The sequence below is a fragment of the Oncorhynchus clarkii genome, chromosome 3 (genome assembly GCF_045791955.1).
Source record: "Oncorhynchus clarkii lewisi isolate Uvic-CL-2024 chromosome 3, UVic_Ocla_1.0, whole genome shotgun sequence".
Lineage (NCBI taxonomy): Eukaryota > Metazoa > Chordata > Actinopteri > Salmoniformes > Salmonidae > Oncorhynchus > Oncorhynchus clarkii.
Window position 1 is genome coordinate 49163363 of NC_092149.1, and position 24106 is coordinate 49187468.

The following is a 24106-nucleotide window of genomic DNA, read 5'->3' on the forward strand; positions in this document are numbered from 1 at the left end:
AATAAAGGTTCAATAAAAAATGATGGTAACATGGTTCTGTCTACTCTGATTGGCAGAATGGTTTTGCTGTAGTCCGGCCCCCTGGACACCATGCAGAGGAGAGTACACCTATGTAAGTCCCACCCCTTTTATGTTTCTTCCATCTCATTCGATCAGATCTTGTTGACGACATTACGGAACAGTAGAGAGATTTCGAGGCAAAATCAAATGTTCAGAACCTGTCAGACTCACAAAATGTATATAATTTTTTTCTCCCCCCCCCCCCTCCTCTCCCCCCTCCTCTCTTAACATTACATCACATAGGGGATTCTGTTACTTCAACTCAGTGGCCATCGCTGCTAAACTCTTGCAGCAGAGGCTCAGTGTCAGTAAGATCCTGATTGTGGATTGGGTAAGTTTACCTTGGACTTCCTGTGCTTCCACACAGAATAAGGCAACAAAGGATGTAACCTATCTTTCACAAAAAAAAAATGTTCATGTTCTGTGAGTGTAATATAATGACAATACATCAGGGTTCTGTATCCTATGAAACACATAACATCAGTCGTTAGAATGTGTCATATTGAAAATAGTCCACATGCCCAGGAAGAGATGGCTGCTCAATGTTGGCAGGATCATTGCTGGGTTCATTATTCGGCTTCTCAAAGCCTTTGAACCACTTTTCATTTCCTCCGGTTTTTCACTGAGAGAGACTTCTACAACTAGCCCTGTCATCCAGGCAGCAAGCACAGTTTTCTTTTTGCTCCTTTTTTTTGTATTAGAAAATGTCTCGATGTCGAGGCGTATAAAGCAGGGGGAGACTGTAAAATAAAAAGGACACTGTTAAAAAAAATTACCTTCTTTAATAAAACGTGTCAATTGTATGAGATAATGCCTCAATATAGAAGCTTAGGTCACTTTTTTTAATATGGTTGACTATGTGGGAAGGTCTGTTAAAATGAAATGGATATCGTAGCTCAAAGTAAAAGATATTCTCACCCAGCGATGGGGTTTTTAGGACTGGCTTAACCCAATTGTATGCCTAAAAACATATTCAACCCTCTGAACCGGTCACAAAGACTCTGTCGGGTTATGGTATGTTAGATAGTGGCTAAGCATGGCAATTGATAAGAGTTTGTTTCAGGGTGTCTACTTTGGTGTAACTCTTCTATGTCCATCTGACGACTGACTCAAGTTCGATTTTGTTGTTTAGCGCACAACGCTCATGAATAGGTTTTTAACGTGAAGACCTCATCCAAAATCAGTTGTTAGAGTCAGGAAGTAAACTTAAACCTGCCTACCCCGCCCCTCTCATATCTGTCAGGATGTTCACCATGGCAACGGCACGCAACAAGCATTCTACAGCGATCCCAACGTTCTCTACCTGTCACTCCATCGCTACGACGATGGCAACTTCTTTCCTGGCAGTGGAGCGCCTGATGAGGTGAGTTGGCAGAGTTGGGGACACGCTCGCGTGTGTGTCTGCGTGCATGTTTGTCTATGCTCACTTTGACAAGCGCTTACTGTTCTTCACATCCCTGGCACACATGTCGACAGACACTGGTAGCTCAACTGCCTGCACAGTGTGCAAGATCTCAACACCAATAGTTTCCTCTTGCTAAGGAAAAATAATTTACTGAAGTATTGTTGCAGAATTCTGGTCACTTTTCCAAAAATTCCCAGGTCTGCTAGAATTCCTGGTTGGAGGATTCCAGATTTGCTGCTTATTCCCTCCTGATTCCGAGGAAACTTCCAATCGGGATTTCTGGCAAAAATGGGAATTTTGCAACCCTATTGAATGAATCACTCTGTTGAACACTAACCATAAAATGAAATGGTGGCCATGTTGCAACAGGCAAACACTTGGTAGTATACTTTCCACCCATCACTGGCTCAGTAACCAACAATGACCATAGAATTGACCCTTCGCTTTAGCCCTGCCCGTCTTAGTTACTGTTGCAACATTTTCCAGGGAAGCCACTGGTGAAATTCCCTCACAATGATCTCAAACTGTTTTTTTTTAATACGCAATGAAATTAAACACAGACCACCCCTTGCTGATCAGGAAACTCTTGGGTACATTGAGGTGGACTGTCATGACAGTTACTTCACGGGAATTTGTTCAGATGAAGGTTTGCAGTGTGGCTTGCCAGTGAATTCACTGTCATCGTGCAGTCAAAGTTACTAACCACTTTTGGAGCCAACTAGTGCTCTCAAATCGTTTCCTAAAGTCAACAGCAGATTAGAGTTATTCAGCAGAGGTGGGACCAAGTAATTGTTTTACAAGTCACAAGTAAGTCTCAAGTCTTAGCACTCAAGTCCCAAGTCAAGACAGGCAAGTCCGAGTCAAGTCTCAAGTCAAGACTGACAAGTATCAAGTCAATTCTCAAGTCCTAAACTTTGAGTTTCGAGTCCTAGACAAGTCATAATGGGCTCTTCACCAAATGTAATACCATTTCATATTTTTAACAAGAGTAATAGTTACTATATTACATTTATGCAAATCATGAATGCTTTAAAAAAATATCTATATATTTATTACTTTCCAAATAAACGTAATATTTCCATGGAAATACATGGGTAGCCATGAGAAAGACCCCCCCAATAGTGATCGACTATCGAGGGGCGCAATCAGGCGTTGTAGGCATGTACACAATCGCTCAACCTTAACGCACACACACACACTGTGAAAAACTGGGGGATACGCCAAACACTTCATCAACAGGCTCTGCATTTAAGGATCACAGTGACGAGTACTCCTGGTTCAATGTTCAATTATTTAGCCATTTAAACAATTACTTCTCAAAAGAAAACTGTATTTCCCACTGTCCTCACTGGCTTTCATGCATTTCAAACGTGAGCTTGTTTGAGCAGTGTTGCCAACAATCTTTCAGTGAAAGGTCGCTAATGGCTTCTTAATTTGACGCTAAAGTTGCTAGATGACGTCATCACAGCACCAATTTGCAGTACTGCTGCGGTCCCCGTCATAGCGTTTTCATCCCCCCCCTCTCCCATCATATCCCCCTTACCCTGGTGCTTCTCTGCCTGGGCGTGCGCCGTTGCTGTGACTTATGTTGCACAGACAGCCTCTCCCACTCTTGTTTGCGGCAGAATTGAGTGGCAAAATACACTTAATGCTATCGAAACCATAGAAATGCTCGCAACTCCCCAAAGGCAGCCTGAAAAGTAACTGCATTTGTCGCTTGCCTCTTTTATCAACAACAGTTGCTAAATTGGCAACACGCTGTCCGAGGTGTCGCACTCGACAACAGTTGCTATCCATTGGGAGCGCTGTGATTGGTTTGCGACAAAGTTCTGGGGGCGATGCTTAGAGAAGGGTCAATCGATTTTTGGAAATGTTCCTGTTATTCACATTCAAATTGGCAACTTGAAGAAAACTCAATTGTTGTTAGTTATTCCTTGGTAATTGCTACAATATTGGCAGTCATCTAACATCTCCTGATACAGGAGGTCATACGACGGAGTCATTAGCAAGGCCTTCTACCACTTAGGTCAGATTAATGTTGTTGTTTGTAAAATGCCCAGGCTTAATGTAAAAGTGTGTTAGTGTGTGTACTTGTGTGTGTGTGCATGCGTGCGTATATTAGAGCGTGTGCTCTCGTCTGGCAGGTGCAGTCTGAGCTTTGACAGGTAAACGGCAGCAATCCCAGCAGTCTTTTCCTAGATGGAGGCTGTTCTACAGAAGAATTGTCTAGTGTGTAATAGTACAGTATATGCATGTCATTTTGCTTGAGTGTGTGTGCGTGTGTGTGTGTGTGTGTGTGTGTGTGTGTGTGTGTGTGTGTGTGTGTGTGTGTGTGTGTGTGTGTGTGTGTGTGTGTGTGTGTGTGTGTGTGTGTGTGTGTGTGTGTGTGTGTGTGTGACTAACCTATGTTGTGTGTATTGTAGGTGGGCACTGGGGCAGGTATGGGCTTCAATGTGAACATGGCTTTCACCGGGGGACTGGAACCACCCATGGGAGACGCAGAGTACCTGGCTGCCTTCAGGTAACACACATGTCACACACAGACTAGCTACCACAGAGTATGATGAGGATTTCTTATGCTAGGTCAGAAATCATGAGGGAGAGAAAGAGAGAGGGGCCAGTTTAGTGTTGAATTTACAGCGGTGGGGGATGGCTGTTGGTGTGTGAAGTGCTCAGGGAGCACTTGGCTGAGGAGAGGGGTGTATATCAACAAACTGAAGGTCCCAGTGCTCAGTCTGTCCTGACAGTTCCCAGCTCTGGAACCATGTACACACTACTGTCATGCCGCAAGTCTACAGACGCACATTAAAGGGATGATTCACTCCAATATCCCTCAATGCCTTCTTGACGTTAATGTAGATGATACCGGATGTTGCCGTCATCCAAAGCTTTCAACTTAAGCCGAAGTGACTGATAGAGTAAGCTATTGTTAGCAGTTAGCATTAGAATATAATACATATAAACAGTTGATTGCAGATTCAGGACAACTGTAGATTTTTTTAGAGGGGGTACAAATGTAGATGAATGATTGGGTGATTTATGTCAAATATCCCTGCCAAATCGGAGGCACAAGTACAACCATGTGAACATCACTTGGGGTCAGACCTGGGTCAAATACATCACGTCAAGTCATTTGAATATGCTTCAGGTGCACTTGATTTAGTTTGCCCTGTGCAATGCAACCAAATGGATAGTCCCAAAAGTGTGCATATTGTCCACATATTGTCTATTTTTACAGTGATAGCTATTATCAGGATACAGTAGGTCAATGTTACATCCAAGGCAGAAATAAGTGTAACTGTAACAAAAGGTCATGTTATACCATGACTGTATGAAATGTCTCTCGTCCAAAAAGAACTGAACTCATGATACTGTAATGCCTCCTTTTCACAGTTTATGAGTGGCCTCTATATGGCTGAGAGGCAGGGAGGCTTGAAATAGGATGTGTTGTAATACATGGTCCAGTCAGAGCTTTGTGGCAGCCTCTTTTGTCTGCCAAGCAGGCTGATGCCAGAGCTGAACTTCATTAGGTCCGCTGTCTGGGGCTATTTATAACCCACCTACACACTCACACTTTACACACACACATAACATTAGCATGTTCATATAAACATCCAGTAAACACACACACACACAAACACACACACACACACAGAAAAACACAAACATCACGCAAAACTTATGCACGTATGCTCACCACCAATTCCCGCAAACACACAACACTAACACACACACACACACACACACACACACACACACACACACACACACACACACACACACACTTGCAGGCATACACACCTACCCGTACACACACAAGCATACATGGCATTGCATGCAAGCATAAACTTACATACAGTACATCCACACATACACGCACACTCACACACACACAGACATGTGGTTGGGGTGCAGGGCAGAGGGTGATTCACTTTGAAGATGAGCCTGTCTGGCCAATTGGTCTGAGCTGCCGGTGCAGGTAGACATAGACACACATCAAACCACTCTGTCTCACTCTACTGACTGGCTGGCTGCACGCTATACTATACTAACCAGGACAATGTGCCCTGCTAATGTACCCCAGACCTCCACATAACCCTGCTCCTCACGTAACCCCACACTGACCCTCTCACATCCAGACAGATGGATCACATGCTGTACAAGCCGCAGTATCGTATGTGTCACATGGATTTGTACAAGAGGTGGGACATGATACATATTAGGGCGCATATGTACCTATATACTGTATATACATATCTATGTCGACAAACCCTCAAGCATTGTGCCCCCACCAATGTGTAGCACGTCTTCAGGTATTGTCTCTTGTGTTATAAAGAAACGTTTTATGCGTTTATGCTCAATTCTATCCTTTGTTTTTAAACCACCCTGCCACGTTATGTTGGCGCTGCGCTTGATTGAAGGGAAATTGTTTGGAAAGGGTAAGAAATCTTGTTTGTTGATACTCTGTGATTTCAGACTGTGGGAAACATTGGAGTCAACATGTGCCAGCATCCCTGTCGAATGCTTTCGACACCTTGTACAGTCCATGCCCCAACGAATTGAGGCTGTTCTGAGGGCAATAATCTGAAAGGCTGACACCGAGCAAAGTCCATGACCTTTATGAGATAAAGGATTGATGTACCCAATCTTAAATGATACTGTAGCCCCTACCTGTTTTTATGTAGACCTGAATGAGATGCAGTAAGTACAAGCAATATAGTATTATAGCCCCACCTCGACCTCCCGTCCCGGCTACACGAGGGGGCCTCTTTCCTGTACGAGGATGGTGCGCGAGTTGGGAGCTACCTCAAAACTACCAAGGAACCAGGTAAGGATGGCAGTAGAACAAGGCGAAATACAGCAGGATATATTGTGGAGTGGGCTGGGGATGCCACAGAGATTAGCGCACAGACCACCACATATCGGCAATCCTGCGTTTTCTGTGCCCGAGAAGCAACGCGATCCACAGCCGTGCACAATGCTGGAGCTCACGGACTTGCTGAAATGGAGCATTAAGAAGAGCAAGCAACGGGAGCACCACATATCGGCAATCCTGCGTTTTCTGTGCCCGAGAAGCAACGCGATCCACAGCCGTGCGCAATGCTGGAGCTCACGGACTTGCTGAAATGGAGCATTAAGAAGAGCAAGCAACGGGAGCAGAGACAGGAGGCTCGGCTCTTAGGTGCTAGAGATGGCACTTATTGATCTACAAGAAAACAACGCTGGCATCGGGGCACAAGACCATCTAGGCGATTGGGTTAGAGCAAGCAGAGGCTCGCCTGATTGCGCCAGTCGGCACCCAGATCCAAGGGGCCCGGTGCCAGTGACGTTGCAGGTCGGACCTGTCACTCCCCAAGGTCACTGACAATGATGAAGTCGATGTGTGCCTCGCAACATTTGAACGGATGGCGGCTACGTGTGGCTGGTCGAGAGAAGAGTGGGTGATTCCCGGCTAGTCTACTAACAGGAAAGGCAGGAAAAGCCTATGTGACTATGGACATTAACTTCGTTCATGATTATGACGGTGTTAAGGAAGCGATACAAAACTAAATATAATATCAGCAAAGAGAATTATAGAATGCGCTTTCGGGAAGAAAAGACAAGAGGCGGGGGAATCCCCTCAGGAATTGTTTGTGCGTCTCCGGGAGCTGGATACCACCAACGGAGCACCCAGTTGAAACTGTCCCGGATGTTGTCGTGCTTGAACTATTTCTTCTGATGATTCCATCTGAAATCAGAGTTTGGGTTTGGGAAAGGGATCCGAAGTCTGCTGCAGAGGCGGCGCGTCTCGCAGAGGTCTACATGTCTGCACGTCAAGACCAACGGGCCTTTTCCAATGCAAACACAGTGGCAGCTGCTAGACGCAGTCGGTTTGTGGGATAATGCGGGACACATGGTAAGACACAACACAAAGTCTTCTTTTAATTAGCAAAGGGACCGTCAGGGTTTTTCTTGTGGCCTAGTAGGACATAAGGCGGACAACGTAATGTATGGCACGCAGAGATAGTGTGCGTTTGTGCTACTTGCCTACGTCTAGTTTACGCCCTAGTGAGTTGCAGGTTAATGAGCAGCTATGTGAGGTGTTTCTAAATGGCAAGTTGTTGATGGCTTTGGTTGATACTGGCAGCACACAAACACTCGTTAGGGCCGGTGGAATTAAGTTAGTTGCAGATCATGGGCCTGTAGTACAGCTGAAGTGTGTTCATGGGGATGTCAAACAGTATGCTACTGCTGAGGTTATGTTGACTGTGCATGACCACAGGTTCATTCTCTGTGAAGAGATGGTTGCTGGCCATATGATGTTGTCCTAGGGACTGATATCCCCATATTGTCAGAGTTGCTAGAGCCAAAGCAGCGTCTACAGCACCTAGGGACGATATTGGGGTAGATCCAGAAAGCGAGGCTCACTGTGAATGGAACCAAGTGTGCTGTGGCCCAAGAAGAGGTCCTGTACTTGAGTTTCCGCATTGGCCCAGAGGGCATGTGCCCTCAAGTGGACAAAGTAGCAGCCATCCAAAACATTTCTTTGCCTAGCACACGGGCTGTTGGTGAAGTCCTTCCTGGGGCTCGTTGGCTCTGGTACTGACGTTTTGTGCCAGACTTCTCAGATGTGGCCCTACCCGTAGAGTGAACTGACCAAAACCAAAGAGCAGAAACAGTTCCTGTGGACCACGGCCTGTGAAGAGGCATCCCAGAGGCCCAAATGGGTGGTATGGAGCAATCCAGTTCTGGTCAGTCCAGACTTCGCCAAGCCTTTTGTGGTGCAGACTGATGCATCCAACGTGGGGCTGGGAGCTGTGCTAGCCCAGGGAGAGTCGGACAGGAGAGATCTGTTCTGTTCATCAGCTGAAAACGGAACTCACATGAGTACAGGTATTCAGTGGTTGAGAGAGAGCACATCGCACTGAAGTGGAGCATCAAGAGCTTGAGGTATTACCTTCTTGGTAGCTCTTTCCTTGTCCAACATAGTTGCAGACTATGTTGGACAAGGAAGCCCTCCTGTACTGCCCCATGTACCATGATTGGTTTGTTATTTTCAGCCTGAGGGCCATGTAAGAAGCTATATTAAATCTCCCTTTACTTATGTAGGTCCCTTTACACAAATAGCAAAAGGGTTCAAATGATTGGGTGACAGGTTGGCGCAAAATCTGGATCTCCACTGCGCTTTACCAGCACCATGGACAGAGCATGCTGCAGAGTGTGTGTGTGTTTGTATGTAGGGAGGCTATGGAAAGCCACTGGGCGGTTAGGTACGTCTCCATTGAGTTTCCATAGAAAGCAGGGAAAAACACTCCTCGTCTGTGCTAGGCTACGTCAATAATGAGGTAGGTTACGTGAATACGAGATACGCCTCTGCCTGTAATATTTTGATTTTGATTTATAGGGATTATAGGGATTTATAGCCTATTTAGCTCTAACCAGCTAATCTACCACTGCCACGATGGGTATCAGAAATCAAACCACCAAGGCCGCCGCAAAGCCCAGCAGCGACGATGCTGCCAGGCTCCAGCTAGCTCTGTGTGAAGAGCCCACCCCCATGTTTATAGTAGGCCGGCATTGCGTAATTTATTACATGGGTGGATGGAATTTGATCCACAGAAGTGCCGTATCGCATCGGCTGTGTACAGCTGCATTCACATTGGCTGTTTGTAATAGGTGAATTACCCTATCTAGCTTGTACCAAATAGACCTTTCTTTACTGTGTAAGTCACTGTCCATTTTGCTGATACAGTGCAGTGGAGATGGGCTACAGATTCCTTGCCAACCTGTCACTTCAAAAGCACTCAATGGTCTCGGACACTCGGCATTGGCACTTTATGTTTATTGTGGTATAGCGTAATATAAGCAGAGTTCAATATAATTCCAATGCAAGAACCCCTCCCCCCAAAAAAATTGTGCCCCCTCGCCGATTTCAACTGCCCCCTTAGTCAATTTATCCTGCCGCAGGGTCTGTCGACCTATCATAGGCTAGGTGAAAATTCAACCACTTTGATTCACCTATCCAATCCTTTGAGATGTACACAAGTAGATGGAGAGAGAGGGAAATTGATTTGACATGTTTTCTTTGGCAATGTAATTTCTTACACTTTCCATGCCAATAAATCTTCTTGAATTGAACGGAGAGAAGGCGGGTCGGGGGGCTAGCTTGGGGGAGTAGGGGCTAGGGGTCAATTTAGGAGTGACAGGGATGTGGGTCTTCCCCTTATTTCACCCAGCTGGCCCCCGGCGCTCATCAATCCCACAATGCTGCAGTGAGTGTCTCCTCAGCCTCTCTGATTTACAGCACCCAGAGGAAAATGGCCAGCACAGCCCAACAGTCCATATATCTACTCTCCCGCCATCTCTCTCCATCTTTCCTTTTTTTACGTGTACATTTTAGTAATTTATCAGAGGCTCTTATCCAGAGTGACTTAAAGTAGTGAGTGCATACATATTTTTACATTTCATTTCATACTGGTCCCCCGTGGGAATCAAACCCACAATCCTGGTGCTGCCCTTTCGTCCCTCTCTCTATCAAACACACAGACAAACCTCTCTCTCTCTCTCTCTCTCTCTCTCTCTCTCTCACACATATTGCATTTGCAGGGGATCAAGCCTGAGCCTCCAGAAAGGGAGGGAAAAAAAGATAAGAAAATTATCCCTAATGAAAACCAGAAGTCCCGTCTCTCTCTCCTTCCCTCACGCTCCCTCTCTCATCATGAACTTGGGAACAGAGAGGAGAATTGAGCTTAATTCAAACCAGCTCTCCACAACGTGAGATGACAAGGCTTTGAAGTGTGTCGGAAAAGCCTTTGAGCCTGACATGTAGGCATGGCTAGCCAACCTTTGTTGGTTAGTGGCTTTGGGCGGTATGGTTTTCATATTTTTTTTTTTGTGTTCAGTCAAACTATAGTATCTTCCTCCTCATTCACTGCCCTTGTTTAGGACTCCACTTGAAAACACACCACACACCCAGGTGGGGTGTTCTGCGGAGGAGAGGTTAAAGCGAGGAATGAAAAGGAGGAGTGGAAGATGGAGAGAGTCCCTAGAGAGGGAGGTTTCCCCGGTTCTTGTCAACGCCACTGAGTGAACAGCTGCCTCCATTCTGAAAGCGTGTTCATTTGTGTGCGTGCGGCTGCATGTCTTAGCACTCAAAGCATTCAGGGATTGGTGGAAATGATGGGGACTTGGGTGAACTATGAGTGAACAAAGTCCCTTACCCCTACACAGACTTCCCAGGCCCCCAACTAGTTTGTTCTCTCCCAAAGTGAAACAACACAACCTCATTGGGGAAAAAGGTAAAGAAAACACTGCAGGTGAAAGAGAGAGAGAGACGTGGCTCGTCGCATCTTCTCATATCTGTGAAAAATCCAATCGCTTCAAGAATGCCCCAGCAAAGATCAGAGGATCATTCATAATTAACATAGTGGACTCCAGAGCCACTTCTGTGGGAAGGTTGACGTGTTGGGCGACCACCTGCGGAACTGATCTTCAGGGGGTTTCAGTGGTCTCGGTGAGCATTATAGGTAGAGTGCATTGAGTAGTCACGCGCGTCGTCGATATCTCGTGCATGTGTACATGCGCGTACTGTATATTTGTAAGCGTGTGCATGCATGTGTTCTTATGCATATGCGGTTGTACACACTGTGTGTGTGTCTGTGGGGGTTTCTCAAAATTAATACTACCATGCTCCAAGCATCCACATTGGAGCGCGGGAGGGTCGGAGTATGAATCCAAATCAAAGTATGTGAAATGGAGCACGGAGGGCACTTCTCGGATGCGTACTCCGTTTGTACATGTTTTGAAGCAGGCATCAATGCAAGCTTCAACGCAAGGTATGCACAGAAATACGACACAACCACGTAAAAAAACAACAATTCTTTGAATTATTTGAGCTGAAGTGTGAGAAAATCAACTCCAACTTCAGAACAAAATGTTGCCCATTCTCATATGTTGCCTAATGACAATATTTTATCTTGGTACGTTAATAAATACATACTGTGTTAATTTTGGCATGTTTACGTGCCTACAATTGTCACGGTCGTCCTCCTCTTCGTCTGAAGAGGAGAGGCGAGAAGGATCAGAGGACCAATATGCGGCGTGGTAAGTGTCCATGGTAAAATCTTTAATAAAGAAAGACTGAACACTATACAAAAGAGTAACAAAAACAATAAACCAAATTCGACCGTGAAGCTACAAAATGAGACCTGTGCTGACACAAGCCACTAACATAGACACTTACCACGCCGCATATTGGTCCTCTGATCCTTCTCGCCTCTCCTCTTCAGACGAAGAGGAGGACAACCGTGACAGAATCACCCACCCACCAAGGACCAAGTGGCGTGGTAGAAAACAGCGACGACAGCAGCAGCAGCAGCAGCAACAACAGCGGCCGGTATCACAGGACTCCTGGACATGGGAGGAGATACTGAACGGAGAGGGACCCTGGGCACAGGCTGGGGAATATCGCCGCCCCAAAGCAGAGCTGGAGGCAGTGAAAGCTGAGCGGCGGCGATATGAGGAGGCAGCACGGCAGTGCGACAGGTACGAGAGACAGCCCCAAAAAATTTTTTTTGGGGGGCACACGAGGGGTGGAGCTAAGCCAGGTAGCAGACCTGCGCTCACTCCTCGTGCTTATTATAAGCAGCGAGATACTGGGCAGGCACCGTGTTATGCGGTTAAGCGCACGGTGTCGCCAGTACGTGTCCATAGCCCGGTGCGCTATAGGACAGCCCCCCGAGAGTATCATGCGAGTGCGGGCATCGAGCCAGGGCGTATGGTGCCTGCTCAGCGGGTCTGGTCGCCGGTACGCAGTTTTGGTCCAGGGTATCCTGCGCCGGCTCTGCGTGCTGTGTCTCCGGGGCGCTGGGAGGGTGCAGTGCGTCCTCTGCCCGCGCTCCGCTCGTGCCGGGCGAATGTGGGAATGGAGCCGAAGGGAGAGGTGCGTGTAGTAAGCACTGGATCTCCCGTGCTTACCCACAGCCCGGTTCAACCTGTGCCTGTACTCTGGAGGGTCCGGGCTAGAGTGGTTGTCCAGCCTGGGGAAGTGGTGACAAGGTTGCGCACCAGAGCTCCAGTGCTCCCCCACAGCCCGGTCTTTCAGGTGCCTCCTCTTAACCCCAAGCCTCCTGAAGGTCTCCCCAGCCTGGTGGTTCCTGTGGCAGCCCCACGCACCAGGCTGTCTCTCTGTCTCCTCCCTGCAGGTGGTCCTGTCTGTCCGGCGCTGCTGCCGGAGTCTCCCGCCTGTCCGGCGCCTCTGCCGGAGTCTCCCGCCTGTCCGGCGCCTCTGCCGGAGTCTCCCGCCTGTCCGGCGCCTCTGCCGGAGTCTCCCGCCTGTCCGGCGCCTCTGCCGGAGTCTCCCGCCTGTCCGGCGCCTCTGCCGGAGTCTCCCGCCTGTCCGGCGCCTCTGCCGGAGTCTCCCGCCTGTCCGGCGCCGCTGCCGGAGCCTCCCGCCTGTCCGGCGCCGCTGCCGGAGCCTCCCGCCTGTCCGGCGCCGCTGCCGGAGCCTCCCGCCTGTCCGGCGCCTCTGCCGGAGTCTCCCGCCTGTCCGGCGCCTCTGCCGGAGTCTCCCGCCTGTCCGGCGCCTCTGCCGGAGCCTCCCGCCTGTCCGGCGCCGCTGCCGGAGCCTCCCGCCTGTCCGGCGCCGCTGCCGGAGCCTCCCGCCTGTCCGGCGCCTCTGCCGGAGTCTCCCGCCTGTCCGGCGCCTCTGCCGGAGTCTCCCGCCTGTCCGGCGCCTCTGCCGGAGTCTCCCGCCTGTCCGGCGCCTCTGCCGGAGCCTCCCGCCTGTCCGGCGCCGCTGCCGGAGCCTCCCGCCTGTCCGGCGCCGCTGCCGGAGCCTCCCGCCTGTCCGGCGCCGCTGCCGGAGCCTCCCGCCTGTCCGGCGCCGCTGCCGGAGCCTCCCGCCTGTCCGGCGCCGCTGCCGGAGCCTCCCGCCTGCCCGGCGCCGCTGCCGGAGCCCCTCTGCCCCGAGCAGCTGCCCCTCTGTCCCGAGCAGCTGCCCCTCTGTCCCGAGCAGCTGCCCCTCTGTCCCGAGCAGCTGCCCCTCTGTCCCGAGCAGCCCCTCTGTCCCGAGCAGCCCCTCTGTCCAGTGGGGTCATTGAGAGGGGTGGTCATGGTGAGAAAGCCACGGAGGCGGACTAAGACAATGGTGAAGTGGGGTCCGCGTCCCGCGCCAGAGCCGCCACCGCGGACAGACGCCCACCCAGACCCTCCCCTATAGGTCAAGGTTTTGCGGCCGGAGTCCGCACCTTTGGGGGGGGGGGGGGGGGTACTGTCTATGTTAGTGGCTTGTGTCAGCACAGGTCTCATTTTGTAGCTTCACGGTCGAATTTGGTTTATTGTTTTTGTTACTCTTTTGTATAGTGTTCAGTCTTTCTTTATTAAAGATTTTACCATGGACACTTACCACGCCGCATATTGGTCCTCTGATCCTTCTCGCCTCTCCTCTTCAGACGAAGAGGAGGACGACCGTGACAACAATGCCCACTGTAGTGTGCATAGATTGCAAGCCAATAGAAAGTCAATAGCTTGCTACTACTGTTCGCTAGCTAGATAGCCACGAAGAATTGGTAGCTAGCTACCTACAAAGAATTTACATCTACCTTACATTACATTATTTTTAGGTGATTTTTGCCTGTTTAACTAGCTGGCTAGCTAGATTATTACAATTCACATATTGATAGCTGAATATTATGAAGTAAAACATTTTGTTTTGTTTGATTTCTATTGTTGCCATTGTCCTGGCTGGACGATGCTTCTCAGATGTCATGTTTTATGCGTTCTCTACACTTTCGTCCTCACAAGAACGTATTCGAGAAAACATCCTCGGAGAATGCACTCGTAGCAGGAGAGTGTGGAGCACAGTAGTATGCATATTGAGATACACCCTGTGTGTGTATGTGTGTGCGTGATGAGGACATTACATTGGGTCAGGGGGATTTGGGTTAGGCCTGACTGTCTCAGGAGAAAGAGGTGTTCAACCCTGAGGCTTAGCGGGTCCTCCCAAATACGCTCACACACACTGCCGGGATACACATACACACAGACACACATACCTACACAGTCCAACCAAGGTCCATGTATTGAAGAACAAACTGAATGTGCAACAGGTAATGCCTAAATATGTTGTAAGTTCATTTTATTCAGCTTTATGTTTCCTTAAAGGCGCAATGTGTAGAAATCACTCCGTCATTCCAGGTGTCGGATCCTAATTTGATCACCCTGTTGCAGGAGAACTTTCCTGCAAAGCAGGACATTTTAAACGTGTAGTATATTTGAGGTTTAAAAAGGCTTCTGAAGTTTGTAATTTACTTCCATTAATTATAATTCAAAGAACAAAAATAGGACAGCACTCTGGTGAATAAACTTAAATTGACATATTTTTATTGCTGGGTATGAGCCCTTCTTCAGCGTGCAATGGCAATCAATGTCACGACAATACCACACACAGGTGGGCATAATTGTAAATTCTCAGTCAGCATTGGCCCAATCAAGGGATCCCAGTAGAGAATCTTTGGCATGTACACTACCGTTCAAAAGTTTGGGGTCACTTAGAAATGTCCTTGTTTTTGAAAGAAAAGCAAAGAATGTTGTCCATTAAACTAACATCAAATTGATCAGAAATACAGTGTAGACATTGCTAATGTTGTAAATGATGTAATGTTGTAGCTGGAAACGGCTACAATTGTGCACCGCCCTATGGGACTCCCAATCATGGCCGGTTGTGATACATCCTGGATTCGAACCAGGGTGTCTGTAGTGACGCCTCAAGAACTGAGATGCAGTGCCTTAGACCGCTGCGCCACTCGGGAGCCCAGCTGGTAAAATGAAAAGACGCAAAAAATAAACTTAAGGACAGGAAGCATGGAAATAGCACACATAGAACGGATCTACCCCTTATTAGACTTGCTTTCCATGAGAATGACCAATCTAAAACTCAAATTTCTATGTGAATTTGCACACAAAGCTACATATTGCGCCTTTAATCTGAACAAACACATTCGGTGTGACTGTACAGTTGTGGCAGGGTAGAGCAGAGCAGTATACATGTTCCCTTGATATCCAAACCAGAGCACACCTCAGCGATGACACTTTACAGGCAGGAACTAGCTGACGGAGGCAGTAGGGTTTTGGATCTTACCCCACAAATCCAGGATGTCCCATAGCTGAGACGGCCTCGTAAATATATTTAAAATGTATTATCCGCCGGCATAATTAACCAAGCGTTTTTCATCTACCACATAGACATCCACTGATTCACGCCTATAAAAGCCCTCGTTTCCACTCGCAATTGCTCTCTAATTGAGCGCTCTGGCTTTCCCAAGGTTGTCGTCTGTTTTAGAGGGGGTTTGTTGATGGGGAATTTGATGATGTGAGCAGCTTCTGATGGAGGGATGACTTGTGTGTGTGTCTCCATACACATTAGATCTGAGGGAGGTTGGGGAGGGGGTAGTGTGTGATTCTCCGTTCTCCATGGTAACCGTCATACTTACTTAAGCTCCCCCCCGTCCAATCTTGTGTCTGGCCACATGAGTGCCTGTGGCCAGCTCACTCTTTGGGTTGGGGTATTTTATGTGCTTGATATTAATGGTGTGTGTGTGGGAGCACTTCTAAGCAGCTGAACAAATATTTCCAAGACAGTACTACTCGGTTCATCTCTCCTGGATATTTGCAGCCTACATGTATTGCAACCACCGGGTCATGCTATCATTATCTTACTCTCATTTGGTCTCAATCATTCTCTCCTTCACTTCCTCACTTTACTCATCTCTTACTCATCTTCCTTCCTTCTCTCCTTCTGTCCACCATCCCTGTGCTTTATATATTACGCTGCCCGCTGAGCTAGTGCCAGAGGCATGCTGACACAGTCCGTGACGCACACACTCCGCTGTGTATCTCAGCTGTCTGGGGTACCAAGCCTCCTAAAAATACCGCCTCCCTCTCTCTCCCTTTGGGGGGAGGCCACCGCTGCCGAAAGCTGTGTGGGTGGGCGGGGTTTGCCCATTGCAGGCCTATAATTGTGGCGACGAGAGCAGGATGGAAAGAAAGTGAGCCAGGAGACAACCGCCATGTTCCTGAGGTCAGCAAAGTAGAGGGTTCCTACAACATGACCCTGAGGCACCCCCTCACACAGCACCAATACTCTGCCTATCCAAATACTGCCGGCCCCAAAAAGCACAGTGTGCTCTACTGCTTGTACCAAGCACACAGCTGCACTGGGAGAGCCGTTCATACTGTCACTCAGATAAGTCCCACGGAACCTACACTAAAGATGCCCTGTCACAATGACAAACATTGAAGTTGTCACAGGCACATTTGTTAACGTTCTCTCTCAGACCGATTCCTCTCAGTTCAACGACAACAATGTTGACCGCATAAAATGATTTACACAGGTGGTTCAAGAAAGCTTTACTTAGAGTACAAGGAGTACAGGGAAATACTCTAACTATAGCCTCAACAGATGGAGGGTTGTTTCCCAAATGGCACCCTATTCCCTATATAGTGCACTACTTTTGACCAGGACCCATAGAATAGGATGCCATTTGGGACTCAGGCCTGAGTCACTGTAACCACGGGTTGCTGTATCACAGAGATAGATAACAAATGTATCTATTTTCCTTCCTCCAGCTGTGTGAGAGAGGGCAGATTGTAAGGCCTCACTTGCCACACCCACACAGCCATCAACACAGACCAACGAGATAGCCTCTCCTCCGAACTAAAGTATCATTGTGTAATTGTGTATTATTTTTTTCTCTCCGGTTCACTTTCACTACTACCTGACATGTGACCTCTTTGCTCTCACACTTTGTATTTTGGGGGTTTCTACGGCCTTGTTTGTTGGGGAATGTTCCTCCCAACACAGGATTTGTGGCTTTGATTCCCTGAATGTGAGGTTATGTGTTGTTTACTGAATGTTTGGGTTAAAGTGGCTGCCAATTGGCCAGGTACATTGCACTGTAAGTACAGTATGTGGTTCATAGACGGGTTAGCTGACAATGTCCGAAAACGATACGCACACTTCAATGGGTCAGAAGGCTGTCGGTTGTTGAAATTCTGGATGGCTAGTAAGCTAACAACGACAAGAAGCTGCCATGTGGGGAATAGTAGGTGACTCGTTACAGCTCGTTGTATCTTGTTCTTGATACCATGTCTTGGTTTGACTGACACGTCTATGCTAATATGGCAAAAAACTGTAGCAATGTATTTGAGAGGCAACAAGTGTTCATTGTGCCAATTTATGTATGTTTTCAATAAACATTGGAGATGAAATATAGTTTACATGTTGTCAACAATTTAGCCAACCCTGTCTGATTTGCCCCATAGTTGTGCACGTGTCGGTTTTGTTGCTAAACAACCAACCCGTCTCTATTGGTTTGCAGTGGACAGTACCAACATCAGCCTCTAGCTGGTGTCTACCAGTAGGTATGTTTAGGTTAGTCACTAAAGGTGAGGATGGCACTGACTGCTTCTTGTCTCACTCGCACTCTTTTTTTTTCCTTCACAGGACTGTGGTGATGCCCATCGCCAACGAGTTTGCCCCCGACGTGGTGCTGGTGTCGTCTGGCTTCGATGCCGTGGAGGGCCATCCATCACCCCTGGGAGGGTACAGGCTGACGGCCAAATGTAAGTGACTTACTCCTTTTCCCCTTTCTCTCCACCAGCACACTCGAGTCTGACTCGAGTCACCAATTTGATGACTTGACTTGATATTAAAAAAAAATACTTTGACTTGGAGCATCAAGACTCGGGATTCGACTTTGACTTGAGACTGATGACTTTAAATTATCATGCCAGGTTTTGTAACGTTTTGACACTCATTTTGTGGCACAGAGTCACCGTGGATTACTCTCCACACAGCCAGAGACAGTAGCCGCAGCATCGGACCTCGCAAAAGAAACGTGCAACAAATTGGCTAGTGAAATGCACAATTGGCCCTCTGATTGGACCAGCAAACTGTCAATCAACACAGGTCGGGTGAGCTAGCGAACAGATTGCTGATTTGCTGTACAGCTATAGGATCGGGTGCAGTGCCAAGATGAAGTTGTAAGGGAGAAAGGATTGCCATCATAAAAAAATATGCAGGTCCAAAAATAGTTTGGTGATCGAGAATAGTGACTTTTTACTTTGCAAGCTCACCAGCAATGGGGTATCAAGCCACAATTAGGCCTGCTGGTCTTTTGGTATTCCAAAATTGGTTGAAATTGATTTAATTATGGAGGTTGCATTTGGAATTTGTTGTTCAAATGTATTATTACTGTGGTGAGGACGCACCATAGGCTTGTCTCCCCACTTGCGCTCTCCAAACTCAAACACTGTTCCTTGCTGTTGCTTTCACACATTTAAATGCATATGTGCTAAATCTATATTCCCTCTAATCCTACAATAATTGCTAGCATGGAAATCATTCTATACCGGTACCGTTTATTGCAACACATTTCTGTCTGATCAGATAGATTTTCATTCAGCCAATCATTTCTTACCCTTTGGAGTGGGCGCAATGTTTATTGTGCACATGAATGTTAACGAGACTCATGAGGTTAAAAGTTCTGTTTATTTAATTCAATGTCTGGTTTTTGTTTGTTCATATTTCCGGGTTATGTCGGAGTTCCGTGTGTCTGTGTCCTACTGTATGTCTCTGTCATTCTGGTTGTGCGTATTATTACGTTCGCCTCAGAGCGCATAGAAATAGGCTAGGTGGCCTGCGCGCCACACTTCAGTGTGTGTCAGTGTGTTGCATAACAGAGAAAAGTATTGTTCCATGTATGAATGTTGAGGAAATATCATTAATAATCATTAAGTCTGATTAAGAAACATTTACCAATGTAACAATGGATGTGGAAATTGCCTTTTACATTGTAGAACCAGTTTATTGGTTGTAAATACCAATTGGGTAATTTTATGGTCCTGGGAGGGGCCAAGTGAATATACAGTATGTACCTTCGTGAGCTCCTGTTAGACAGATTACATTTGTTTTCTCAAGGGGAGGCTGTGCAGTCTTGCCCTCTACCTGTGCCGGTTCAGATAGGACAGGTTAAGTCTGACACAGGAGCTATTTCTTTTGGGCTGTGTATATTTTGTCAATCTACTTGTATATTTTGTGTGATATGGCACTTTTACCATTGAATCACCAAGACCTGTAAATAAATCTACACTCTGACCACATCAACATGCCTTGCCTTCTGCTGATTTCATGACCTTAAGACTGTTACAAGGTCCCTATTTTACAATTACATCATCAAAACCTGTTGTAGACAAAATAAGGAAAAGGGCTGTCTGGTCGCCTCAGTAAATAGTCAAAGATTTGCAGTCATTGCATGTATAGATACATTTTTTTTTACTTGACTTGAGACTGAACTTGAAAAAATTCAGCTAGCGTTAGCGCAATCCGCTAGCTGATCCCATAGACTTCCAGTCATTGTGCTAACATTAGTTAGCAATCACTCCAGAAACAACCTTGTATGTACAGACACAACAAATAGAATCCATGAGTTTATCTGAGTCCGGCTAAGTAGAAAAAATCTTGCTAGACCCCTTTCAGAGAAAGGCTGCATTGATCTAAGTGTTTGAGGCCATGCTAGGTGGTAAATGCAGAAACACTAGTTCTGGCCATGAGGAGGAAGAGTCTTGCAACCACACTTAAAAAAAATAGATTTAAAAGACATTGTGGCTGGCCAGCATGCGTGGTATGTGCCATTCTGACAGATGACAAAATCAGATTTATTTTGCTGGGTTGATCTGAAAGAGTCTAAGTAGCCAATGACAGTCTCGTACGAAAGGTTACTAGACTCTAGTAACATTACCATACACAGTCCCACCTACACAGACACACACACGATCAGATCCAACTGTTCTGGCCCTGTCCATGTAACCTCCCCTCACGTTCACAAAGCTACAGGATCGACTTTGTTTGGAAGCGTCTGTCTTTGGCTCAGGTAGAGCAGCAGAAAGGCGTACCAGCAAAGAGCTTTCCCTACAACTATCTCTGAGATGTCAGCCTAAAGCTGGGTCTCTAAGAGAGGGGGGTCTGAGGAGGGTGTAGGGTGGTATGGCGGAATGTATATACTAAAACCCCCGGAGGATCAAACACAGGCGGCCTGAGCCAAAACACTGAGCCACATTTATTCAGAATAAACCTGGCTCGTATTATGCATTTAGGCCGAGTAAGTCCCTGGTGCTTTCTCTTTCTTAAATCTAACGAGAAAATATGATGCAATACTGTTTTATCCCTCCGCCTCCCCTCGCTTTCTCTATGCATTTCTTTGATTGCCGTCCAAGCTCCAGAGTCGCCATGGACGAACTCTAACCCCAACCACATGCGTTCTCCTTTCCCCAGGTTTTGGATATCTGACCAGGCAGCTGATGGGGCTAGCCGGAGGCCGCATGGTACTGGCCCTGGAGGGGGGCCACGACCTCACTGCTATTTGTGACGCCTCCGAAGCCTGCGTCTCTGCTCTGCTAGGAATCGAGGTAATACTTGAGAGTGAAGGATGGAGGGAGGGAGGGGTTTCTTTATTTGTTTTCATTCATTTGCCACTCCACCTGTTTAGGGAGAGTGTCTCTACACATCCAGTTCAATCAGGAGGTGAGAATAGAGCTCAGACGGCGCTCTGATTGGGTGGTTATGCCGTCTTTCTGGGCCGTTGGCACAGTCATAGGTGTGGTGCTGAAAGGGCTTTGGCCCAATGCCGCCGCCCACTGAGAGACCGAGAGAGAGAGAGAGAGAGAGAGAGAGAGAGAGAGAGAGAGAGAGAGGGGGTGGAGAGAGCTGGAACAGTGAGTTAACAGAGATCTCCATCCTCTCTTTCTCTCCATCCCTTATCCATCCCCTCTCACTTTTTGTCCCCACTGCCCAGTGTGGGAGGATACCACCGCCAGGGAGAGGGAGGAAGTAACAACGGTCAAGTTGAAGAATCTGAGGTTAATTGTGGATGTGTGTAGGCTGGACCTGGAGCTGAGCCAACTGTCTGTCTTCGTTCCAAATAGCGCCCTATTCTCTACGTAGTGAACTCATTTTGACCAGAGCCTTCTGTCTGCTGTGATTCATGGCACAGGCCCACTGATTTTTCACAAGATAATGGATGGAGTCTAGTGTTTTCTTGGCCATGGCTTAGATATAATTTTAGATTTTGGTTCCATGATAACATGCTTTGGCGCTTTGAATATCTTTACCATAAGAATACTATAACCAAATGGAGAGGAAAGTGTATGGTTGCGTCAGTGTCTATGTCTGTGTGTGTGTGTGTGTGTGTGTGTGTGTGTGTGTGTGTGTGTATGTGTGTGTGTGTGTGTGTGTGTGTGTGTGTGTGTGTGTGTGTGTGTGTGTGTGTGTGTGTGTGTATGCCACCATAACTGTTTCAGTTATTTGAGGTCTGGCTTCTGTCCTTATACGTTTAAGTCAGCCACGTTTTGTTCATCAAGACAAATGACCTGAGAAAGACCCTGAGGACTTGTGATGTGGGCACCAGCTGAAAGCCATAGGGACCATAGTGTCCTATCTAAATATTGAATAAGAATAATCCACACTTGAAATATCGGAAGACAATTAAACGGGTTGGCTAGTGCTGTCCCTTGGCTAGTGCTGTCCCTTGGCTAGTGCTGACCCGTGGCTAGTGCTGGCCCGTGGCTAGTGCTGACCCTTGGCTAGTGCTGTCCCTTGGCTAGTGCTGACCCTTGGCTAGTGCTGACCCGTGGCTAGTGCTGTCCCTTGGCTAGTGCTGTCCCTTGGCTAGTGCTGTCCCTTGGCTAGTGCTGGCCCTTGGCTAGTGTTGACCCTTGGCTAGTGCTGTCCCTTGGCTAGTATAAACAGATGAAGTGCTGATGTCATGTCTAATACAGAGGGAGTGCAGTGGTCAGAGGCTGAAATAGAACACTGTGATAGTAGTGAATTTCCAGGCCCCTGCATCCTGCGTTTGTAGAAACTTCATTTTTTTTGAGCAAGTGACCGTCTCTTAAGTGTTGCTGCAGACCAGACCAGCCCAGGCCACAAACACACACCCTCTATGTGTTTTCTTCTCGTTGGACAAGATTCGAGTCCCAAACGGCATCCTATTCCCTATATGGTGCACTACTTTTGACCAGAGCCCTGTGGTCCCTGGTCAAAAGTAGTGCACTATCTAGGGGATATGGTGGGACACAGACAAGGAGAGAACCTGCTTAAGCCATGTGCCAGTTAGCCCAGTGCAACTTTAAAACCTCCATTAACGAGAGGCGTACGTGGCTATAACTCGTAATGTACTGCCCCTCGGTCTAATAGTGCACCAAAGAGTGGTGTGTAAGTGTATTATTATTGTTGTAAACCTGTCAAACGGAATGCTACCTCGTGATTCAAAGGCAAGTAAACAGGGGTTTTGGCATTTCGGTTTACCTTATAAGATCATAGAGTGGGTAACAAATTTGGAAGCACCGCTGGGATTTCTTTTCATGTGCTCACCGGCGTATATTACTCCAGCAAAATGGACAACGAGTGAGAGATATTGGAAAGGTAGCTAGCTGGCTAACCCGTAAAGTTATGGATGTGCACGCGGGATGATTATTCATGCACACTGTTAGTATTGCACTAGGTGCTGGCGAAGTCGAGTACAGGTCGATAACGCTAGGAAGAGATAAAACGGTCTGGTGAGACTGGACTGGGGGATAAGAGGACTGGCTTGGGTGCCGGTGTTATTCCAGCCCTCCCTCCAGACAAGGCAGTAAATAAGCTCTTGGAACCGTAAAAGACCAGATGGCCCTGCTCCAATGTGGATCTTGGGCCCGAAGCAAAACAAACAGAACAATAATGCTGAACCAACGCTAATAAAATGTGGTCACCGCAACCAACCGCCCCAGAGAAAGGGAAAGCAGCGAACAACCGGTTGCCGCTTCGATCTAGAGTGACGGGGACCAGCTGTGGCATTGGAGAGGAGTGGATCGCGGTCAAACCGTTCTAAACCCACCAAAGAAACCTCAAAGCCTGGAGAGAAATTTAAGCCCCACAGCAATGCTAACCTGTCAGAAGAACTAGATCTTAACAGTTCTGAGCTGGGACAAGGTTTGCTTTGGAGGGGGAGCTACACAAACGTTCTGTTGAGCCTTAAAGGGGCAATCAGCAGTAGAAACAATAACACAGTGTTGACCCCGTCCCTGTTTTGGTAAAAAGCTAAGGGTTGGGGCTGGAGAAATGTAACCACTCTCAAATTCATAAACCGAGCTATGGATGCAAGGACTGACCATCCATGTTTTGAAACTATACGTTTGTTTACATTTACTTTGATTACAAACATTAGAATAAAACAAGCTTTGGTTCTGATGGGGTGAAACAGTTGAACTATGCTCATGAGGGATTTCTAATCAATATTCTTCAAGAGTCCAAAAACGGTTGTTGCAACTGCTGATTGGCCCTTTAATGCAATAACCTTAATCTGTTTACCTGCACTGGTGCCTTTGAATGACTCAGAGGTCATTGCCATGACGACGATTACAGTAACATCCCACCGGGAGCCTGCAACGCCACTCTCCAAAGTCCCTTCTCCTCCAATTTACCACTGAGAGTAATGACTTGGTTTAATACATGGAGGCAATGGAGGAGGATAGAGAAAGAGGAGAGAGAGAGAGAAGAAGAAGAAGAAGAGGAAGAATGGAAGGCTACTCCTGGAAAAGTTAGGGCTGGGATGGTCTCATGTTTCA

At 47.4% G+C, this 24106-nt stretch overlaps 1 protein-coding gene across 1 annotated transcript in view; it reads left to right on the top strand.

Annotated features, from left to right (window-relative positions):
* Nucleotides 1-24106, top strand: part of LOC139405996 (histone deacetylase 4-like) — a 170795-nt gene that overhangs the window by 141308 nt on the left and 5381 nt on the right. Inside the window, exons 17-22 of the mRNA XM_071148452.1 lie at nt 57-112; nt 304-391; nt 1304-1423; nt 3889-3986; nt 17949-18067; nt 20778-20911. Of these exons, the coding sequence (XP_071004553.1) occupies nt 57-112; nt 304-391; nt 1304-1423; nt 3889-3986; nt 17949-18067; nt 20778-20911 (615 nt within the window). The remainder of the gene's footprint in view (nt 1-56; nt 113-303; nt 392-1303; nt 1424-3888; nt 3987-17948; nt 18068-20777; nt 20912-24106) is intronic.